Consider the following 20,198-nt stretch of genomic DNA (forward strand, 5'->3'; position numbering starts at 1 on the left):
TGAGAAGAAAGATGGGTATGCTGGCCCGCAGCTTTCTTGAAATGTGGGCTTCTTCAATGGAACCCTAGCCTTGGAGCACAAGGGGTTGGATTCAAGTCCTGACTCTGCCCAGGAAGTGGGTAGCTCACTCACCTGTGCCAGGAGCCTCTCTACCAGGAGGCAGAGAATCCTGACCTCCCTGTGACCCAGAGCTCAGGTCCGGGAGCTTTATCCTGCTATGCTCACCCACCAGCCCTCCTAGGACTGGAGTGTGCCTAGCCTCTCCTCTAGCCTCCGGCTGGAGCTTCCCTTCCCATGCTCCACTTTTCCCAGGGTGATGTGGCCCCCTCCCACCAGCATGCAGCTTAAGGATGCTTGCTGCACCTCCCTTAAGCAGAGGCCCTGGGGAGGGACCCGTGGGCCCAGACCAATCCCTTAATCAAGGGTAGAGGCCGGAAAAGGCTGCTTTCGGTCCCCCATTACTGCCTGCCGAGAAGCTCTATTACCATTCCAGAGCTGGAAGAAAGCGTTCAAGGAGGAGGAAGGAGGCTTCTAATGGGGGGCTGCCTGCCCTCAAGAGATTAGTGGTGGGGGAAGAAGAGGGCTTGGCCCAACAAACAGCTTCCATCCTGTTTTCCAAAGACCTGCTTCCAGAAGCTTCTGGAAAGGCCTCCCTGTGGAAGGCCTGAGGTTCAGGCCCTGACTCCAGGTCCTCCTGACCTTAGGGTTGGTGAACAGGGTCCCCTGGGCCAGCACCGGCCCTTTTGTTCATCTTTTCCCCTGACATACCCACAGATTTCTTTCCTAGCTGTCACATTACTTAGAGAGGGGTGTGTGTGTTTATTCCACCCTGACAACCAGCGTCTGGACAAAGAGGGAGTCCTGGATTTAAACCCAAACCTGTGGGTCCAGAGACCAACCTCCACCCTGAGTGGTTCTATCCTCTGCAGAAGGTTGGCAGTGCTTGGAGCTCTGAAGGGGTAACCCTTTTATAGCCCTGTGAGAGAGGATGATCACAGGCCTGCACCTCCCCTCCCCCCCTTTTGTTCCTCCTGCAGAGCCGGGAGCAGAGGCAGGAAGTCAGAATGAGGGGTAAAATCCTCTCAGGAAGCTGTGTGACCTTGGGCAAGTCCCTTCCCCGCTCTGGGCCTCACTTGGAGATAATCATCTTACCACTGCACAAGGCCATAACCAAAGACAACGAGACTCATTAGGTTTGCTGCCATTATGGTGACGATATGGAGAACAGCCAGTGCCAGGCAAGGCTCCCCTTGAGGCCCGAGAGCCTGGGGCAAAGGCGCCGGTAGGGAGGCTCCTCCTTCGCTGACCCTCCTCCCCCCACAAGAGCCAGCTCCAACTCTTTCTGGGTTTCTAGGTGACTTGGCTGGCCCCTCTGGATGAGTTCTACTTTAAACTTGCTGCTGCTGCCTCTTCTGTATTGGGGGGGCTCCCACAGGGGCCCCCAGGCAGGAGCCTCCCCCCCAGCCAAGCCCTGCGGGAGGGGCTGCAGCCCCCACCCCTGCCGGTGCCCATGCGCCCGCCCCTTCCGTTCCTCCGAACACTGGAACACAGATTTCAGGGCACCTGCAGTGGGCCAGACGCCGCACAACCCTTCCTTTGGGGACACCCACAAGGCTTCTGCCTCCTCTGGGCAAACAACCATTCTTCACTTTGCAGTTTTCAGCTAAGAGGCTCACAGAGACTGGCTCCCATCACAGGGTCAGCAGTGCAGGAACTGCGCCAAGGTTTTCTCTGGAAAGCCAGGATGCTTGGGTCCTCAAAGGAGGTGGCAGCTCTGGGCCTCCAGGGGGAGGGACAGGGCAGGGGGGGCGGGGGAGGGGCGCCTGCCGGCGGGAGGCCCATTAGCTAGCTAAGTGCTCCCTAGGAGGGGGGGGGAGGGTACTGCGCTGCAGCAGCAGGAGAAGATGAGGCGAAGTGAGGGCCCGTGGGGGGGGGTGGATAAAGAGAGATGGATGACGTTTCCTGTGAAGTATGGTTGGAGTGGGGTAGGGGACAAGGCTCTGCTAACCCCCAGCCCTATTATCTCCGCCTTTTCCACTTGGAGCCCTCAACAGGCTGACCTTGGCCCATCTTGAGCACCTCCAACTTTCGTCCTTCAAGGTGCACCCTCGATAGTGCCGTGGCCCTAAGCTCTTTCACTTTAACTAATACCCCGGAAAATAAAGTCCTACTGAACCCTCCAATAAAGACCCCCAACTCCGCTCCATCCTCCCTTCGGCTGCAGTCGCCGCCCCGACCGCCAGGGGGCGCCGCCGCCGGGCGGGCTGGCCCACAGCGGTGGGAGGGGGCAGCACCGCCCGACGGGGCGGGGCCTGGCGGGGGCGGGGCCGGGCGCCGAGTCTCCGGTCCGTCCCGGACAGACTGGCTGGCGGGCGGGCGGGCGCTGACGCCGCGGGGCCGGAGCGGGCCGCGCGCGAGAGTGTGGAGGGAGCCAGAGGCACCGTCGGTTACCGTCGGGGCTCCGTAGGTCCCATAGCCGCCTCTGGCTTGGCCATGGCGGGCGCCAGGCCCGGCGTCCACGCGCTGCAGCTGGAGCCGCCCACCGTGGTGGAGACCCTACGGCGCGGGAGTAAGTTCATCAAATGGGACGAGGTAAGAGTGGCTGTCCCCTGCTCTGCCCAGATCGGAGGATTCCTTCATTCACTTTCGGCTGGATGCCAGGGATCCCCATTTAAGTGTTGCCTGACCACAGCACCCCCCATTCCAGCCTTCCTGCACTCCGGAAACTTGAGTCCCCTGTCGTCTCGGTAATTGAAGACTTTGTCCCCCCCTTCCCCCCGCAACCTGGTCCTTCAGTTGTGGTCAGCTGGGCTCTCCACTCCTTGGCATGGAGACTTTGAACCCCAGTAAATCCTGTCTCTCTTCTCACTCACTCTTTCCCACCCTTGCCAGGCGAATTCTAGTCCTGTTTCTGGTCTCCAGATCCCTGCGCCCGACCCTTGACTCCCAGGGGGCATATGGCATCCTTTTCCTGGGTGGGGTGTCACTGGGACCCGACTCTTCCCAATGCCTCGCTCGAGCAGTGCTATTCACCACTTTCACCCTGTCCTGGTTGGTACCCCTTCCTTGCTCCTGGATTCCAGTGAGCTTTCTGTTCAGGTGGGAGTACCAAGTCACCCTTACTAGAGACTTTGTCCCCTTTGCAACTCTGGGAACTTTGCTCCCCACTCCTTAACTTTGTGACTTTGAACACCAATAAATCCTGGCCCCCATTTTTTTACTGCTTTTCCCCTGGTACTTAACCAATACCCACCTGCGGCTTCTTTATTCAGGTCCCATGTCTCACCCACGTTTTCGTACCGGTCCCCTCCCCTCCCTCCTGGGCCCCTCGCTCCCTAGGGCCTCAACTCAGCGGCCTGAGCTTCCTTACTGTTGCTTCCCAGTAGGGCCATAGGCCTGGAAGACGCTAGGTTTCTTTCCGGCTGGGTGGGGCAGGAGTGGGAACTAAGGGGAGGGGCTGGGGGCGTGGCCTTAGCTGCAGGTGTGCTGGGCAAGGGGCGCCTGGGCACCCTCAGGGGTTCCAGGAGACCCCTTCCCCCAGCCCAGCCTAAAGGGAAAAGTTTCTCCTTTTCCTTGCAGTGTGATAAACCCAAATAAGGAAGTGGAAACAGGGAGCGGGCCTGGGGTGGGGTAGGGGTGCCGAACACAGTTTGGAACTGAAGAGCCAGGGTCCTGGGTGTCTGTCCAAGGTTAGGCCCCTGAGGAAGGTACCACAGGGGCCCTAGGGACAATACCCACAAATTTCCCCCTTTCTAGCACTACTGGGGCCTGGGCAGTCAGGCTCAGGGCAAGGTTGAGAGTCTCCTAAAGGGGTTGGGACCCAGTGTGCTCCCGTTAGAGTTGACAGATTGTGAATGTCATGGGTTTCGGGACCTGTGTCCCCAGATCAGCTGCTATCCTTTTGTAAACCAAGACTGCATGGGTGGGGCTGTGCAACCCCCTTCCTCCAAGAGAGAAGCTGAGGTCTCTGCTGTGAGGTTGATGCTGAGACCAGGAGCCAGGGGTCCTGCAGTGGTCTTGGCTCTCGGTTTCCCAAGCCTCAGGACTTGGCAAGTATACCTTGAAAATCCTGACCTCTCAGTTTCTTCCAATGTAAAATGGGGGTGATGGCAGGATGCACCTCACAGGGCTTTGGGGAGCATGAAGAGGGGGTTTTAAAATTCAGCATGTAGAATTGGACGTGCTTCACAGTTGGGGCTGTGGGATTGGGCATGCGCACTCTTGGTGGCAGGATTGTGTAGAGCAACAGTCTGGGGATTCAAATCCACTTTTGGCTCAAGGGGCATTCTACTGACCAGAGTGGAAGTCCTTGCTGGTCTTAAGCACATGGGGCAGGCCTGGGCGTTAGTGACTGGGTCCTTTCCAGAAAATGGGCATATTCCTAATACCCTGCCCTTCTGCCAGTCCCCATAGGACTGTCAGAGAGAAGATTAAACTCCCTGCTTAGTCTACTTGGTGGGGGGATGGGGGCTCTTCTATAAGATGGAGTGAGCCTGGAGGCTCTGAGGATCCCATAAGGTACAGTGTGGTGGATGATGAGCTTAGAGACAGATCTTAGGGTGGCCAGCCAGTTAACTGTGAGGCCTCAAGGGAAACAGAGAGGCTTTAGATCTGGGCTCCCAAGCCCTCTGCTCTCATACAGCAGGAGCATGCTGAAGCGAGCTGTGCGGCAGAGGATTCCAGCATCCCCGACCTCTCAGGCCTTCCGGGGAAACCGAGGCTAGGATGGGCTTCTGGAGGCCTCATGGGTACAACAGAAAGGAAAGCAGAGGGAAGGGCGGGGCAAAGGCGGGATGATGGGGACGGGGGACCTAGTGGCAAAGGTGAAGCCGGGAGCAGTGTTGGGGTGAGCCTGAGATGCTGTGTTGAGGGCAGCCATAGTCTGGAGGAGCTCCCTCTTGGCAGAAGCCAAGCCTGCTCTCCTCCTGACTCTCGTCCTCTTGTACTGCCCTCAGGAGGCCTCCAGTCGGAACCTGGTGACCCTGCGTGTGGATCCCAATGGCTTCTTCTTATACTGGACAGGACCCAATATGGTGAGAGGGGTAATGGTGCTACTGGCTCTGGCCTAGGCCCTTGGGTGACCCCTGCCTAGCCCTCTTGTCCTGGGGTGGCCATTCCCCACCCTGGGTGGGAAGATTACAGACCCTTCATACTTCTTAGACATAAACCTTGGCTCTCTTTTCCCCAGGAGGTGGACACACTGGACATCAGCTCCATCAGGGACACAAGGACAGGTCGCTATGCCCGCCTGCCCAAGGTGAGGCATAAGACCTACCGACAGGGCCAAGGTTGTCAGGGGACAAGATACCCCTCCTCCTCACCCTTGGCTTTCACTGCACAGGACCCCAAGATTCGAGAAGTCCTGGGCTTTGGGGGCCCTGATGCCCGGCTGGAGGAGAAGCTGATGACGGTGGTGGCTGGGCCAGACCCAGTAAACATCACTTTCTTGAACTTCATGGCTGTGCAAGATGACACAGTCAAGGTGGGTTGGGATCAGGAGATAACCCAGGAGAGAGAGAGAGCAGATGCTTCATTGGAAGACATTATGTAGCCCAGGCTGGCCTCAAACTCAGGGCATCCCTCCTGCTTAAGTTTCTCAAGTGCCAGGGTTACAGGCGTGAGCCACCACTCGGGAGTTGTTTCCTCTTGATTGACGTTTTATGCCCCAGACCCTGTTCTGGATGTAGGCTACGGCTGGGCTAGCCCCTCTGTTCCCTTCACGTCTTTCCCTGTGTGCTAATTCCCAGGTCTGGTCGGAGGAGTTGTTTAAACTAGCTATGAACATACTGGCCCAGAACGCCTCCCGGAACACCTTCCTGCGGAAAGCGTGAGCCCTGGGTTCCCCGGGGGGAAGGGGGGGAGCACTGGGGGCTCAGCTGACCCATCGTCTCAAGATCTGACCCTTGTACCTGCTTCCCCAGATACACGAAGCTGAAGCTGCAGGTGAACCAGGATGGACGGATTCCGGTCAAGAAGTGAGCACCCCCTTCCCCTCGGCATCTTCTATCCTGCCCTGACCTTGGTGACCTTTGCCCCCTACTGACCCCGACCCCTCCCGCCCGCATCAGCATTCTGAAGATGTTCTCAGCAGACAAGAAGCGGGTGGAGACTGCGCTGGAGTCCTGCGGCCTCAGCTTCAACCGGGTGCGTGGGGCCAGGGCCGGGGTGAGGGTGGGGCAGGGCGGGGTGTCACAGTGGGTGCCCACTCTCCGGAACTGACCGCACACTCCTCACCCCTCAGAGTGAGGCCATCCGGCCTGATGAGTTTTCCTTGGAAATCTTTGAGCGGTTCTTGAACAAGCTGTGTCTGCGACCCGATATTGACAAGATCCTGTTGGAGATGTAAGCAGCGGGAGTGGCTCTGCCTCTGGCCTCTGCTCAGCGCTCTTCTGGCCCAGTGAAAAGGGGTGCGGGTGGGCAGGTTTGCGGGGCCTGTTCAGGGTACTCATTTGTCTTCTGGAACTCTGTGCTGTCCCTTTGCCACAGGGGCCTACTCAGGGCGGGACCCAAGGGGCTCAGGCCTGTTGTGGTACTTGCCTGAGCCAAAACAGTGTGAGGGACCAGAGCCACGACTGGTCCTGGGGTCTAGAGGCTGGGAGTGATGGGTTGAGCATTTAACAGTTTCTAAAGCCCTTTATGAGTGCTGATGCCAGTCTGTCTTCTGCCCGACACTGTTGAGTGGTCAGGAGAGCGGACAGGGAAACTGAGGCCCAGAATACCTATCTGTGGCTGCTGAAGTCAGGCGCAGGCCTTCCCACTTGTGTTTCCCAGGGTGAGGGCTTAGCACCAGGTCGGAGCTGAGGCTGCAGCTTGACTCAGCTTCTGGGCCCCTCCAGAGGTGCCAAGGGCAAGCCGTACCTCACCCTGGAGCAGCTCATGGACTTTATCAACCAGAAGCAAAGAGACCCGAGACTCAACGAAGTGCTGTACCCACCGCTGCGGCCCTCACAGGCTCGGCTGCTCATTGAGAAGTATGAGCCGAACCAACAGTTCCTGGAGCGTGGTGAGTGGCGTGGGGCAGTGGGGGGTGGGGCAGTGGGGGGTGGGGCAGTGGAGGGTGGGAATGGCCAGGCCCAGCTGACCTGTTGGCACCCCATCCCCAGACCAGATGTCTATGGAGGGCTTCAGCCGCTACCTGGGAGGGGAGGAGAACGGCGTGCTGCCTCTCGAGGCCCTCGATCTGAGCATGGACATGACGCAGCCACTGAGCGCGTACTTCATCAATTCCTCACACAACACCTATCTCACTGGTGAGGGGGGGGGCGGCAAGCGCAGACACCCGCATCCTCTGCCCTCACACGTTTCTCCTTTGCGGGAGAGCTTTCAACTCTGTTATTCATTGGCTAAATCTGGGGAAGGGACAGGAACGGCCACCCTGCCCCAGAGTCAGGATCTCTGTGGGGTGTACCTTACGGGTGGGTATCTTGGAGTGTCCCTGGGGAGGGACTGAAGGCATTTCTGTTGGCATTGCGCCCGAGCAGCCTGCACAGGAGGAAGATGGTGTTAGAAGTTAGGCTGGGGGAGGGGGCAGTGGTGCAGCTCAGGAATAGAGTACTGGTCTACCATATGCACAGCTCCAGGAGAAGACGAAAAGGAAGCCCCGGGGGTGGGTGGAACATGGGCCTATGGGCAGGTAAGCAGTCAGAGACAGTCGGTGCGAGAAGCTGGAAAGGGGAGGCAGGCCCAGCCCTGGTCCGGAAGGCTTCTCGGTTCAGTGTGAGTGGCAGAGAGGTTCTTTGGAAGTTCTGTGGCGCCTGGGCTGAAGCCAGGCAGGGGCTGTGATCCCCTAGGCAGGAGGTGGTGAGGCTGGTGCAGGCCAGAGGTGGGTGGCAGGAGTAGGGGACAGTAAATACTATTGGGTCCTAGGAAGCCCTGGAAGGTGTCTGGGGCTTCTGTGGCTCAGGGTCGTGGGGCAGAGCTGGGAGTAGTTATGTGAGAGAATGTGAGCCTTGGAGGAGGAGCCAGCTGGGTCTGCAAATGCCATCGAAGGCCTGCTCTGCACCCACCTGGCGAACACCAGGGACTAGGGTTTAGGATGTCTGCCTTATCCGGGAGATGGTGCAGGCTAGAGTGTACCACCTGGAATTGTGCTGTGTCGGGGGTCTCTCTGTCTCCAGTATGGGTTGGTTCCACATGGAGCGGGGTGGCCAGGGGACAGTGACACAGCCTCCCCTGCAGCGGGCCAGCTGGCTGGAACATCGTCGGTGGAGATGTACCGCCAGGCTCTGCTGTGGGGTTGCCGCTGCGTGGAGCTGGATGTGTGGAAGGGACGGCCACCAGAGGAGGAGCCCTTCATCACCCACGGTTTCACCATGACCACTGAGGTGCCATTACGTGATGTGCTTGAGGCCATTGCTGAGTCAGCCTTCAAGACCTCACCCTACCCTGTCATCCTCTCCTTTGAGAACCATGTGGACTCGTGAGTGGGCCTGCCCTGGGAATCTCTAGAGAGACCTCTGACAGAGGCGCTCTGGGTGGACCCCAACACAACCCTTGTGCTTTCATCACCTCTGATCCTGGGGGTGCCTCTTCACTCTGCAGGCCTCTGGCCTGACCTGTGTCAGCTTCCCCTGGGAACCTCTGACGCTGACATTGTCTCCACAGGGCCAAGCAGCAGGCCAAGATGGCCGAGTACTGCCGTTCTATCTTTGGGGATGCACTGCTCATTGACCCGCTGGAAAAGTACCCGGTATGGGGGGGTGGGGCCTGGAGTGAAGGTAGGGTGTACGGAGGTGAAGGTTGACCGAATAGATCCTGACTTGTCCACACTGCCCAGCTATCTGCGGGCGTTCCCCTGCCTAGTCCACAGGACCTGATGGGCCGTATCTTGGTGAAAAATAAGAAGAGACATCGGCCCAGCACAGGCGTCCCTGACAGCTCAATTCGCAAGCGGCCACTGGAGCAGAGCAACTCAGCCCTGAGCGAGAGCTCAGCTGCCACAGAGCCCTCCTCACCTCAGCTTGGTATGGCCTGGCTTGACCTCCAGCCCTGATCCTAACTTAACCTCTCACCCGATTGTCTCCATCACTCAGCCCCTGACCCCCTGACCTCCTTTCTTACCACCTCTTGGCTGGGTGGTGATCCCTGACTTCCAACATGTCTACTGCTGCCCAGCCAGGGCAGGGCTGTGGATTCTGACCTTTGACCTCATTGATCCTCTTCCTTCAGGCCCTTAATACTTTTTTTTCTTTCTTTCTTTTTTTTTTTATATATTTAATTTTAATTTACGTGCATTGGTGTGAGGGTGTCAGATCTTGGAGTTACAGACAGTTGTGAGCTGCCATGTGGGTGCTGGGAATTGAACCCAGGTCCTTTGGAAGAGCAGGCGGTGCTCTTAACCACTGAGCCATCTCTCCAGCCCAGGCCCTTAACACTTAATTTGTAACCTTCACCGACTCTGTTCACCCCACTACTTAAATTTTTTTTTTTTTTGGTTTTTTGAGACAGGGTCTCTCTGTGTAGCCTTGGCTGTCCTGGACTCGCTTTATAGACCAGGCTGGCCTCAAACTCACAGCGATCCGCCTGCCTCTGCCTCCCGAGTGCTGGGATTAAAGGCGTGCGCCACCACGCCCGGCTCCTTAAATTTTCTTTTTCATAGTTTATTTAATTTTCCTTTATGTGCATTGGTGTGAGGGTGTCAGATCACCTGGAACTGGAGTTTTAGACAGTTGTGAGCTGCCATGTGGGTGCTGGGAATTGAACCAGGGCCCTTTGGAAGAGCAGACAGTGCTCTTAACCACTGAGCCATCTCTCTGGCCCCAGCTACTTAAGATTTCAGCTAACCTGTGCCCAGGCACCTTATCGAGGTCCCTTATCACATGACACTTAACTGCTCACTCCAGTAATTCCCCCTGGGCATGGCTCTGGCTGAGCCTGACTTGCAGCCCCACCATGTTACCATTTAGCTGCTCAGGCTGTTGTTCTGGCTCCCTGCTGTATATAACTCTGACCTGTGATGCCCCTGGACAAGCACCACCTTTAATGCCACCCAGACCCTGACCCCTACCCTCTCCCCAAGCTGTACCTCTCTACGAGGGCACCCTGACCTCCCACCCTCACTGAGTACAACCTGCAGGCTCCCTCCGCCTCAGCCTGTGGTCTTGACATCTGTGCCTTGGCCTTGTACAGGGTCCCCCAGCTCCGACAGCTGCCCTGGCCTAAGCAATGGGGAGGAGGTGGGACCTGAGAAGACCACCCTGGAGCCCCAGAAGTCTGTGGGCGAGGAGGGCCTCAGCCGGGGACCTAATGCTCTCATACCTGCTGACCGAGAGGATGAGGAGGAAGATGAAGAAGAGGAGGAAACAACGGATCCTAAAAAGCCCACCACTGATGAGGTTAGGACCACAGGCAGGCAGAGGGGGCATTTGTTGGGCACCTGCTGCTTGTGGCAGCCACTGTGCTGGCTGTTTGCTGTTGGTCTGTGTAGGTCCCCAGCTTGAGGAGGTGTGCAGATGAGTCTACAAGAGTTAGGGCGGGAGGCCAACGGGATGCCTCCAGTAGTGAAAGCATCTGCCTCCACGTGCTTGTCCTCCTAACATACAATAAATAAAAAAATAAGGTGTGATAATAAAAGCTAGCTGGGTGTAGGGATGCGTGCCTTTAGTCCCAGCACTTGGGAGGCAGATAGGTGAATCTCTCTGGGTTTGAGGCCAGCCTTATCACCAGAGTAAGATCCAGGACAGCTAGGGCTACACAGAGAAACCCCGTCTCAAAAAAACAAATGAGCTGGGCATGGTGGGGCATGCCTTTAATCCCAGCACTCAGGAAGCAGAAACTGGCAGATCATTGTGAGTTTGAGGCCAGCCTGGTCTACAAAGTGAGTCCAGGACAGCCAAGGCTACACAGAGAAACCCTGTCTCGAAAAACCAAAACCAAAACAAAACAAAACAAAACAAAAAAAAAAATGGGGGGGGGACAAAACAAAACAAAACAAAAACAAAGTGTGGTAGCGCACTCCTTTAATCTCACCACTCAGGAATCAGAGGTAGGTAGATCTCTCTGAGTTTGAGGCCAGCCTGGGTCTAGGCTATCAAGAGCAACATAGACCCTATTTCTAAATAAATAAATAAAAATAATTACCAAAAAACAAAACAAAACAAAACAAAAAACAAAAACAACAACAACAAAAAAACCCCAAGTGTTTAGAGCACAGGACTGGCAAGGTGACATAGCAAGTAATAGCGCTTACCTGAGTTTGATACCCAGACCCAAGGTAGAAGGACAGAACTGATTCCCAAAAGTTGTCCTCTGATCAATGTGTGTGCACAATGGCAGCAAGTATCCACATTTACACACACTCTCTCTCACACACAAAATAAACAGTAAATAGATTTAAAAGTTTAAATAAGAGAGGGTACAGAATTATAGAGTCAGGGAAAAGGACAGTGCCTTGGCAGGGAAGCTGAGACAGACAGACCTGAATTGGTCAGACTAGTATGTGCCGAGGCCCTGTGGCTGGAGAGACTGGTGCAAGAGGAGGGCATTTCAAGGGGAATTGTGGGGAGTGGAGGTGACAAGTCGCTGTGGCTGTTGTGGGAAGGTGTGTGTGTGCAGGGCAGTGTGAGCCCTCTGTCTAGGTGATAAGTCAGCATCTTACAGGAAGCTGCTGGCCAATACAACTGCAAGTGGGGGAAAGGGCCAGCCCATCTTTGGGGTGTATGTGTGTGTGTGGCGGAGTGGGGGGGGAGTCAGGGACATCTGGTGTTATTAACCTTGAGTTTGGGGGCCACAGGGCACAGCCAGCAGTGAGGTCAATGCCACCGAGGAGATGTCGACACTTGTCAACTACATTGAGCCCGTCAAGTTCAAGTCCTTTGAGGCAGCTCGAAGTGAGTGGGGCTGGGTGACTGGGAGCTGGGCGCGCCAGGCCCTGCCGGGTCTTACACCTTCCCTCCGCCACCTCAGAAAGGAACAAGTGCTTCGAGATGTCATCCTTCGTGGAGACCAAGGCAATGGAGCAGCTGACCAAGAGTCCCATGGAGTTTGTGGAGTATCCTCCCCAGGCACCGGGGCTAGCGGGGGTGGGGGGTGGGGTGTACAGGCAGGGACTTGTGGATGCCTCAGGCATCGGACCTCACAGAAGCCATCGGCATGGGGTCCTCAATAGGCTGAGGTGTGGAGGCTCGGTCGGGGCAGCAAGGGCTGCTTGGCTGGGAGTGGGATCCCAGGAGCATGGCGCTGGGGTTTGAGGTGGAGACTGGCAGCAGAGTTGTCTCGTTTCCTTATGGCCCTGACCACCAACCCCAGATACAACAAACAGCAGCTCAGCCGCATCTACCCCAAGGGCACCCGGGTGGACTCCTCCAATTACATGCCTCACCTCTTCTGGAACGTGGGTTGCCAGCTTGTTGCCCTCAACTTCCAGACTTTGGGTGAGCTCTGGCCCTCTGTCTTAGGGTTTTTAGTGGTGGGATAAAACAGTGTGACTAAAAGCAACTTGGGAAGGAAGGAGCTTGTTTCATCTTACAGTTTACAAGTCCATCAAGGGAAGCCAGGACAGTAACTGGAGCAGAAGCCACAGAGGAGTGCGGCTTACTGGCTTGCGTCTCGTGGCTTGCTCAGGCTGCCTTCAGCATCCAGGACCAGCCATCCAGGGGTGGCATTGCCCACAGTAGGATAAGTTCTCCCATTATCAATCATTAATCAAAAAAGAAAACAAGAAAGAAATGTACCACAGGTGTGCCCACAGGTCAATCTGGTGGGAGGCATTTTCTCAAGTGAGGTTCCCTCTTCCAAAGTGATGCCAGTTATGGTCACTGTGGCCCCCAGTTGGCGAGCACACCCTCCTTGACCCTGACCCATCGTACTGGCTTCTGGTTTACCTAATCCTAGGTCCCAAAATGTAACCCAGACTTTGTCCGGAGCCCTCACCTTAACTGATTCTATGGACCCTCACCTGTCTTATTCTTGAGGACCCTTGAATCCATCTGGACTCCTCCCTGGTCCTGGACTTTGAACTCTGGCTGACCCCCGGCTAGGCCACCTAACCGACCCTGCCCGTGTTGCCTACAGACATGCCGATGCAGCTCAACGCAGGCGTGTTTGAGTACAACGGGCGCAGTGGGTACTTGCTCAAGCCTGAGTTCATGCGGCGGCCGGACAAGTCTTTTGACCCCTTCACTGAGGTCATCGTAGATGGCATAGTGGCCAACGCCTTGCGGGTCAAGGTGGGGCCCAGGAGGGGTTGGGCCTAGGGATTTCTAAGGGCAAGAAACACAGCAGCTGCCTCACTTACCTTCCTGAGCTGTCTGTCCCTCCCCAGGTGATTTCAGGGCAGTTCCTGTCTGACAGGAAGGTGGGCATCTACGTTGAGGTGGACATGTTTGGTCTCCCAGTTGATACAAGACGCAAATACCGCACACGGACATCTCAGGGGAACTCATTCAACCCTGTGTGGGATGAGGAGCCCTTTGACTTCCCCAAGGTGAGCTCACTATGTGGCAGGCCAACCCACCCTGACTTGGCTGTGCCCTAAGTCTGAGAGTGGGGGCCGGGCACCCTAGTAGTGACTAGTGGTCAGAAAAAGGAAGGGCAAGTAGCATCCCAGACCCTGCACCAGGCTTGGGTTCCCTGTGCTGTGCTGAGTAACAGCTGGGATAGGGAAAGGACAGGGGCTGTAGGGTGATGACAGCATGTCCTATCTTCTGTCGCTCCTGTTCCTTCCCTACATGAGGAATAGACACTGACTGCCTCATCTCTAAGGCAGGAGGCACTCACCAGACACCACAGCTACAAGCTTGCTCTCCCTCCTATGGTCCCATTGGAATGTGGCCTCTACTCTTGACCTGGTTGAGGTGTGTCCTGAATTTATAACATGGCTCAGTATAGTTGCTAAGCAGGACCACAGTGTGGCCTGTCTCATCCCGTGGATGGCTTCTGGCTACCTGTGTTCTTGGTTCAGGACTCTCGTGGCCACTGGTCATCCCTTGAGCTGGGCTTCTGTGCTCTGAGGGTGTAGCCTTGGTGGCTGTGGTTTGGTGGTCCTGGCTTTGCCCCGTGGCTCAGCAGTCTGGGCTCCACAGGTTGTGCTGCCCACGCTGGCCTCACTTCGCATTGCTGCCTTTGAGGAGGGGGGCAGATTCGTTGGGCACCGCATTCTGCCGGTCTCTGCCATTCGCTCAGGTGAGTCCATGGGCTTTGGGTAGCACTGCGGTGGCTCGGGGATTTAGCCAGACCTAGCCCACCTTGCTTTCCTGCCCACCCAGGATACCACTATGTCTGCCTGCGAAATGAGGCCAACCAGCCGTTGTGCCTGCCTGCCCTGCTTATCTACACTGAAGCTTCTGACTACATCCCAGACGACCACCAGGGTGAGAGGGGGTGGTAGGCCACAGTAAGGCCCAGAAGGCTGGGAGCTGGGCTCAGGGAATGACTAAATTGGGTGCCTCAGTTCAAGTGAGCCCTGTGCTGGCAGGAAGAGTGTGGCCTGGGCTTTGGTCTGAAGACTGGACTTACTGTTCCCTCTAGACTATGCGGAGGCCCTGATTAACCCCATCAAACATGTCAACCTAATGGACCAGCGGGCCAAGCAGCTGGCTGCTCTCATTGGGGAAGGTGAGGTGAGTGAGCAGCACTGGGCAACTCTTCCACAGGTACCCCAGCTCCACACCCCGCCATCTGATGCCCCTCTCCAAACTATGCTGTTAAGTGTCTTACTGCAGACCCCGGTTTCCTGTGCCAGCAGCCCAGCTCATGCCTGGGAAGCCTACTGTCTTTTCTGGGTTCTTTTGTCTCACTCAAACCTGGAAATGAAGTCAAGTGGCTTCTCAGTTGTAGCTTGCTGCCAGGCCTAGAGTGAGGTCAGTCCCATCCTTGGCTCACTGCCGTGCTCCCTCACAGAGATGGAACACTGAGGCTATGGGAAGTCGCTCAGCGCCATACAGGCTGGCTGGGTTTCCGGCCCATTTTCAGCCCCTAAAGCTTGACCTTTCTGCCATGTTGTGCAGGGGCTTTGGATGGCTTGCAGCGGGCGTAAGGGCTGTGGGCTTTGCTTTTTGTGTGTAAACATGTTGGTATGTGTGCATATACATGTGTGTGTGTGGTTTTCCAGAGACACACTCTGCCTTATTTTCTGAGATAGGGTCTTTCACTGAACCAGACTAGCTGGCCAGTGAACGCAGGGACCCACCTGTCTTTGCCCGCCCAGCACTGGGGTTATAGACATGAGGGGATCTGACCGCGGGACATCATGCTTTCATTGCAAACATTTTACTGAGTCAGTCAGGTTTCCAACTCTGTGCCTCCACCCAGTGCTGGACAGGGATGGAGCCCACGGTCATTTTTTGTTTTTGTTTCCAAGATAGGGTTTCTCTGTGTAGCCTTGACTATCCTGGACTCACTCCGTAGACCAGGCTGGCCTGGAACTCACAGGGCTCCACCTGCCTCTGCCTCCCAGGTGCTGAGATTAAAGGCGTGCGCCACCACACCTGGCTGGAGCCGAGGGTCTTGCGCAGCCCCAGGCAAACGCTCTACCCTCAGCTCGGCTGTGGGCTCTTGAAAGAGGATGTACACCATCAGCATTTGCACTGATTTGGGTTGTGTCTAGACTGGATTTTTCTCAAGCTCCAGGTGGGGTCAGAGCCTTGGGTATACACACACTGGGGCACTGGAGGCCAGGGAAGCCATGAGGAGATGATGGCTTCCGTGGGGAGGCGCCAGGAGCAGAGGTTCAGCCGCATGTCCTGACCCGGTCCCCATGGGGCCTGTGGCCGCCAGGAAAGAGATGACTGCAATTAGGGCTATGAGGAGCTGTTCGTGGAAGAGACTGGTGCCCGCTCGGCAGTTGCTTCCTTTGCTGATTAAATCAGAAGCTGAGCATCCAGGAGGAGGACAAACCGCCAGGCAGGGGTGGGGAGGGACACAGAGAGAGGACTCTTGGGGCTAGGCCAGGCTTTTCCAGAACCATCTGGAGGTTGTTGAAGACCTGCAGTGATCTGGTAACACGGAGCCTTCCTGGCTGGTGTGGACAAGGGTCTAGGGGGGCGCCTGTTGTTTATCTCTTCATGGTGCAGGCGGGGGGAGCTGGTAGGGGCATAGGGCATCCAGGAGGCGAAGGAGCCGTGAGATGGAGAGAACATTTTCAGAAAGAGTTTTCTCTCTTGCAGGCCCAGACCAGTAGAGAGCCATATGAGGAGGCCCAGCCTCCACAGCCAGGGTCACAGGTCTCCAACCCCACACCTAACCCACTGGATGCTTCACCCCGATGGCCTCCAGGCCCTACAACCTCCCCCACTAGCACCTCCCTCAGTAGCCCAGGTAAGGGGCAGCCTGTGTGAGGGGTGGGCCAAGGGGATCCCTCAGCTACTCACCACAGCCTCTGCTCTTCAGGACAACGAGATGACCTGATTGCCAGCATCCTCTCTGGTAAGGAGCACAGCCTGATCTGGGGTAGGACCACCTAATGGCCATCTGCCCTGCCCTGCCTCGCCCCGCCCACCTCAGCGGCTACCGTACCTCCTCTGCTCCCCCTTGCAGAGATGACCCTGACCCCCCTGGAAGAGCTCCGAAGCAGCAAGGCTGTGGTGAAGCTCCGGGGCCGACAGGACAGAGACCTGAGGGAGCTGCACAAAAAGCACCAGCGCAAGGCTGTGGCCCTCACCCGCCGTCTTCTGGATGGCCTGGCTCAGGCCAGGGCTGAGGGCAAGTGCCGGCCCTCGCCCAGTGCCCCGTGAGTGCCCTGCAGCTTGTTGCCACCTGTGTTGTGTGCTGCCAGGAATATTGGAGGGGCGTGTGCATGCGAGTCTCCACGCTGGGTGGGCATGCTTGGATGACAGGAAGGTCCTCACTCCGTTCTGGGAGTTACACCTGTTCTGAAGTCCCCTGCCAAGAAGCGGGAACCTAGCATCTGTGTGGAGGTACCAGTTACAGCTGCTGACTCCACTGGGCCTCGTGATTTGCATAGTGTATCTCCCCTGGCTGGTGCCGGCCACTGCCTGCTGGCACTGAGCCCTGCTCTAACTGTCCTACATCAAACCTGGCATTACTGAGAAGGTTCTTGCTACAGGGGCAGGGCCACCAATGTGGAGGACATGAAGGAGGAGGAGGAAGAGGCCAAACAGTATCGAGAGTTCCAGAACCGACAGGTACAGAGCCTGCTGGAGCTGAGGGAGGCCCAGGCAGATGCAGAGACCGAACGGAGGCTGGAGCACCTGAGACAAGTGAGAGGGGCATGTGGTGGTGTGGGTAAGGGGCGTCAGCTTCCTGGCTAGCCCTGTGTTACCTGCTGGCTGCCTGTGTCCCCAGGCACAGCAGCGGCTCAGGGAGGTTGTCCTGGATGCACACACAACTCAGTTCAAGAAGCTGAAGGAGACGAATGAAAGGTAAAGGCAGGAGAGCCGGTGTGAGTGTGGTGGGACTCCGGTAACCAGCGTCCTGCCTCTGACCCCGTCCTGTCCCTCTTTGCTGCTCCAGGGAGAAGAAGGAGCTTCAGAAGATCCTGGACAGGAAGCGCAACAACAGTATCTCAGAGGCCAAGACGAGAGAGAAACATAAGAAGGAGGTGTAAGTGTGCTGGGGCTGGGAGCCATTGAGTGAGGGGAGCCAGGGACGAGAGCCTGGGCACTGAGCCATCCCCTTCCACCTCTGCAGAGAACTGACAGAGATTAATCGGCGGCACATCACTGAGTCAGTCAACTCCATCAGACGGGTGAGTGAGCCCCACCTCTCTCCCTTCGCTCATCGGGAACTCGGCTCTTGCGTGCCTGGCTTGGTGCCACGTCGCTTGCTCTCCGGAAGGCTCCCGATGCCTTTATCCAGGGACTGTACCAACAGCCCCTGGTGCCTGCATCATATCAACAGCTTTAGTGTCCTTGGGAGCCCCGACCCCCATCTCCCTGACTCAGTGCCCCCAGGCCTTGCCCCTCCTGCAGTTGAACTCTTGCCCTCCCTTGTAGCTGGAAGAGGCTCAGAAGCAGCGCCACGAACGCCTGGTGGCCGAGCATCAGCAAATCCTCCAGCAGCTAGTGGACGAGGAGCCCAAGGTGAGGCCTGGGAGGAGGCGGGCGGGCGGGCGGAGTTGGGCAGCCTGGCCCCTCTGGGACACTTGTCCTTTTGCAGCTGCTGGCCCAGTTGACCCAGGAGTGTCAGGAACAGCGGGAGAGGTTGCCCCAGGAGATCCGTCGGTGCCTGCTGGGCGAGACCTCAGAGGGCTTGGGAGACAGCCCCCTGGTGGCCTGTGCCAGCAATGGCCATGCGCTGGGGAGTGGTGGGCACCTATCCGGTGCTGACTCGGAGAGCCAGGAGGAGAACACCCAGCTTTGAACTGGCTGAGCAAGAGGTGGCCACAGGACTGGGTGGGCACTGGGGCTGTGGGTAGAAGACACTAATGCTTTGGGGTTTTTGTTTTTAACCTTTTATCTTTAGAAATTTTATTTTTTTAAAATCTGAGGCAAATGCCTTACACTAACTCCCTTCATTTTCATTTTCTTGGGGCCTCTTTGGTCCTCAGCTTTCCTTTCTAACCTCAGGCCTATGGAAAGGGCTGGGGCTTGTGCTCCACAGCACTCACCCAAGATGGGTGCTCCCCAGCTCCCAAGGAGCAGTAAGTGGATGCAGCCCTGGAGCTCTGGGAAGTAGAGGCCAACCCTTTATACTTGGAGATTTTTTTTTTTTACATGAATAAAAGCGGACTTCAGGGACCCCGTGTAAAGTGTGCTTTGGATGAAAACACTCCGGGCTTTAGCTCTGGTTCTGCAATTTCCTCTGGGGCCTCAGTTTACTCATCTGTAAAATGGGGTTATGCCATGGTTGGCCAGACTCCTTTAACCTTGTTCCCCACTAGATGTTTCTCTGGCCTTCCCACCTCTGCCCTGAGCCCCTACGTTCCCCAGCACCGTTACTCTCCTCTCCCTCAGCCTTTCCTTGTCTCTCTTTGCACAGGCTCAGACCCTGCTTCAGGAAGCCTTCCCTACCGCCCCCCCCCCTTCCTGTTGCCTCACATAATCCAAACACCCAGCATCTTCTGCCAGGGCTGCTCAGGGTCCCACAGGGATGGAGTTTTCAGATCGGTGGGAAGGCCCATGGCTCTACTGATAGTTTTAAGGACTGTCGCTGGCAGGGCTATGGTACTCCGTGGGTGCCCTAGTGGCTCCCTCACCCCTATGAGGGAGATGTTTTTGCCTGTTTTACAGATGTGGAAACAGGCCCTGAATGGAAGCTGCATTTTCTGGGCCGCAGCTAAGTGGAGACCTGCTGGAAGGCAGGATGGCCTGCGTGACTAGCTCTGAGCTAAATGGTCTTCACCAGCCTGGAGGATCTGCTCCGAGCCTGGGACGAGCCAGGAACACCAGAGACCCTGTGGCAAGCGAATGGGCCAGGCTCTGCAGCTGGGGCAGGCTGGCACTTCTTCAAGGCCTCTCCCAGCTTCCTGGCGGTTGGGGCCTGGTTGCTCCCTCCAGAGGAAGGCAGCCTCTTATCTGGGCTTATCTCCTGCCAATGAAGTGTTTGCTTTGCTTTGTTTTTGTTGCAGCCCCAGGCAAACAGATCGGCTAGGAAGGCCAGAGAAACTGGGTGGCCAGGGCTGGGCTTCCCAGCTCTGAGGCCTCTACTCTCCTGGAGATGCCTGCCATTGCCCAAGTGTCTTCTAAAGCTGTCAGACCATTTCCTGTTCCCAGACCTGACACTCCTGTATTCCATGACCCATATTGCTGACTGGCTAACCTCCATTTCCTCAAACACTCCATTTGGGTAGGGGTCCTAAAAAAACATACCAAGTCCCAACATCCTTATGCATCTCTCTGCTGAGAGTGTCAGTCCTAAACATTGCCTCACCTTCAAGTCTGACCTACTCCTTGAGGCCCTGCCCTGGGGGCCGCCCCCTCCCATGTTCCGGGAAGCACAGTTGTGGCGCAATTTATCTGCATATCCAGCGCAAAGCTCTGGCCTGGGCTAAAGGGGCGCCAATAAATCTCTGAACTGAGTTCTGGGCCTTGCTCCAGGTCCCCGTGAGAAGCTTCTCCGTTCCCTAGCGATCGTGCCGCCCCGCCCAGGGTGCCCTGCCAGGTCCCTGAGCAGCGCTGGCCCCAGGCCGGTCACACAGTAGCTGCTCACAAGGACTGACCCAAATAGGAGCAAATGACCCCCCCCCCCCGCCCCGGGGGAGCCTCGACATGGTTTGCAGAACGCTGAATTCCAGCGGCCGGCTGGGCTGAGGCTCCCAATTACCATATTAGAGATAAGGGCCTTGCAGTCAGTCCCAGGAG

The 20,198-nt window shown here is 56.7% G+C and overlaps 1 protein-coding gene across 1 annotated transcript; it reads left to right on the forward strand.

Annotated features, from left to right (window-relative positions):
• The first annotated feature begins 2,340 nt into the window (after positions 1 to 2,340).
• Positions 2,341 to 19,947, forward strand: PLCB3 (phospholipase C beta 3). Its single transcript, XM_084760403.1, has 32 exons — positions 2,341 to 2,592; positions 4,956 to 5,033; positions 5,189 to 5,257; positions 5,342 to 5,482; positions 5,748 to 5,827; positions 5,922 to 5,975; positions 6,069 to 6,144; positions 6,242 to 6,342; positions 6,837 to 7,003; positions 7,104 to 7,250; positions 8,179 to 8,419; positions 8,605 to 8,689; positions 8,777 to 8,963; positions 10,129 to 10,334; positions 11,732 to 11,828; positions 11,905 to 11,989; positions 12,247 to 12,371; positions 13,012 to 13,166; positions 13,262 to 13,423; positions 14,022 to 14,121; positions 14,205 to 14,309; positions 14,467 to 14,558; positions 16,104 to 16,254; positions 16,327 to 16,362; positions 16,474 to 16,666; positions 17,003 to 17,156; positions 17,242 to 17,318; positions 17,410 to 17,499; positions 17,587 to 17,644; positions 17,892 to 17,978; positions 18,055 to 18,274; positions 19,128 to 19,947. Exons 1-31 carry the CDS (start codon positions 2,494 to 2,496, stop codon positions 18,256 to 18,258), a joined length of 3,702 nt encoding a protein of 1,233 aa, XP_084616529.1. The 5' UTR covers positions 2,341 to 2,493; the 3' UTR covers positions 18,259 to 18,274; positions 19,128 to 19,947.
• The last annotated feature ends 251 nt before the right edge of the window (positions 19,948 to 20,198 follow it).

This window comes from Acomys minous, assembly GCF_964271855.1.
Source record: "Acomys minous genome assembly, chromosome: 2".
Lineage (NCBI taxonomy): Eukaryota > Metazoa > Chordata > Mammalia > Rodentia > Muridae > Acomys > Acomys minous.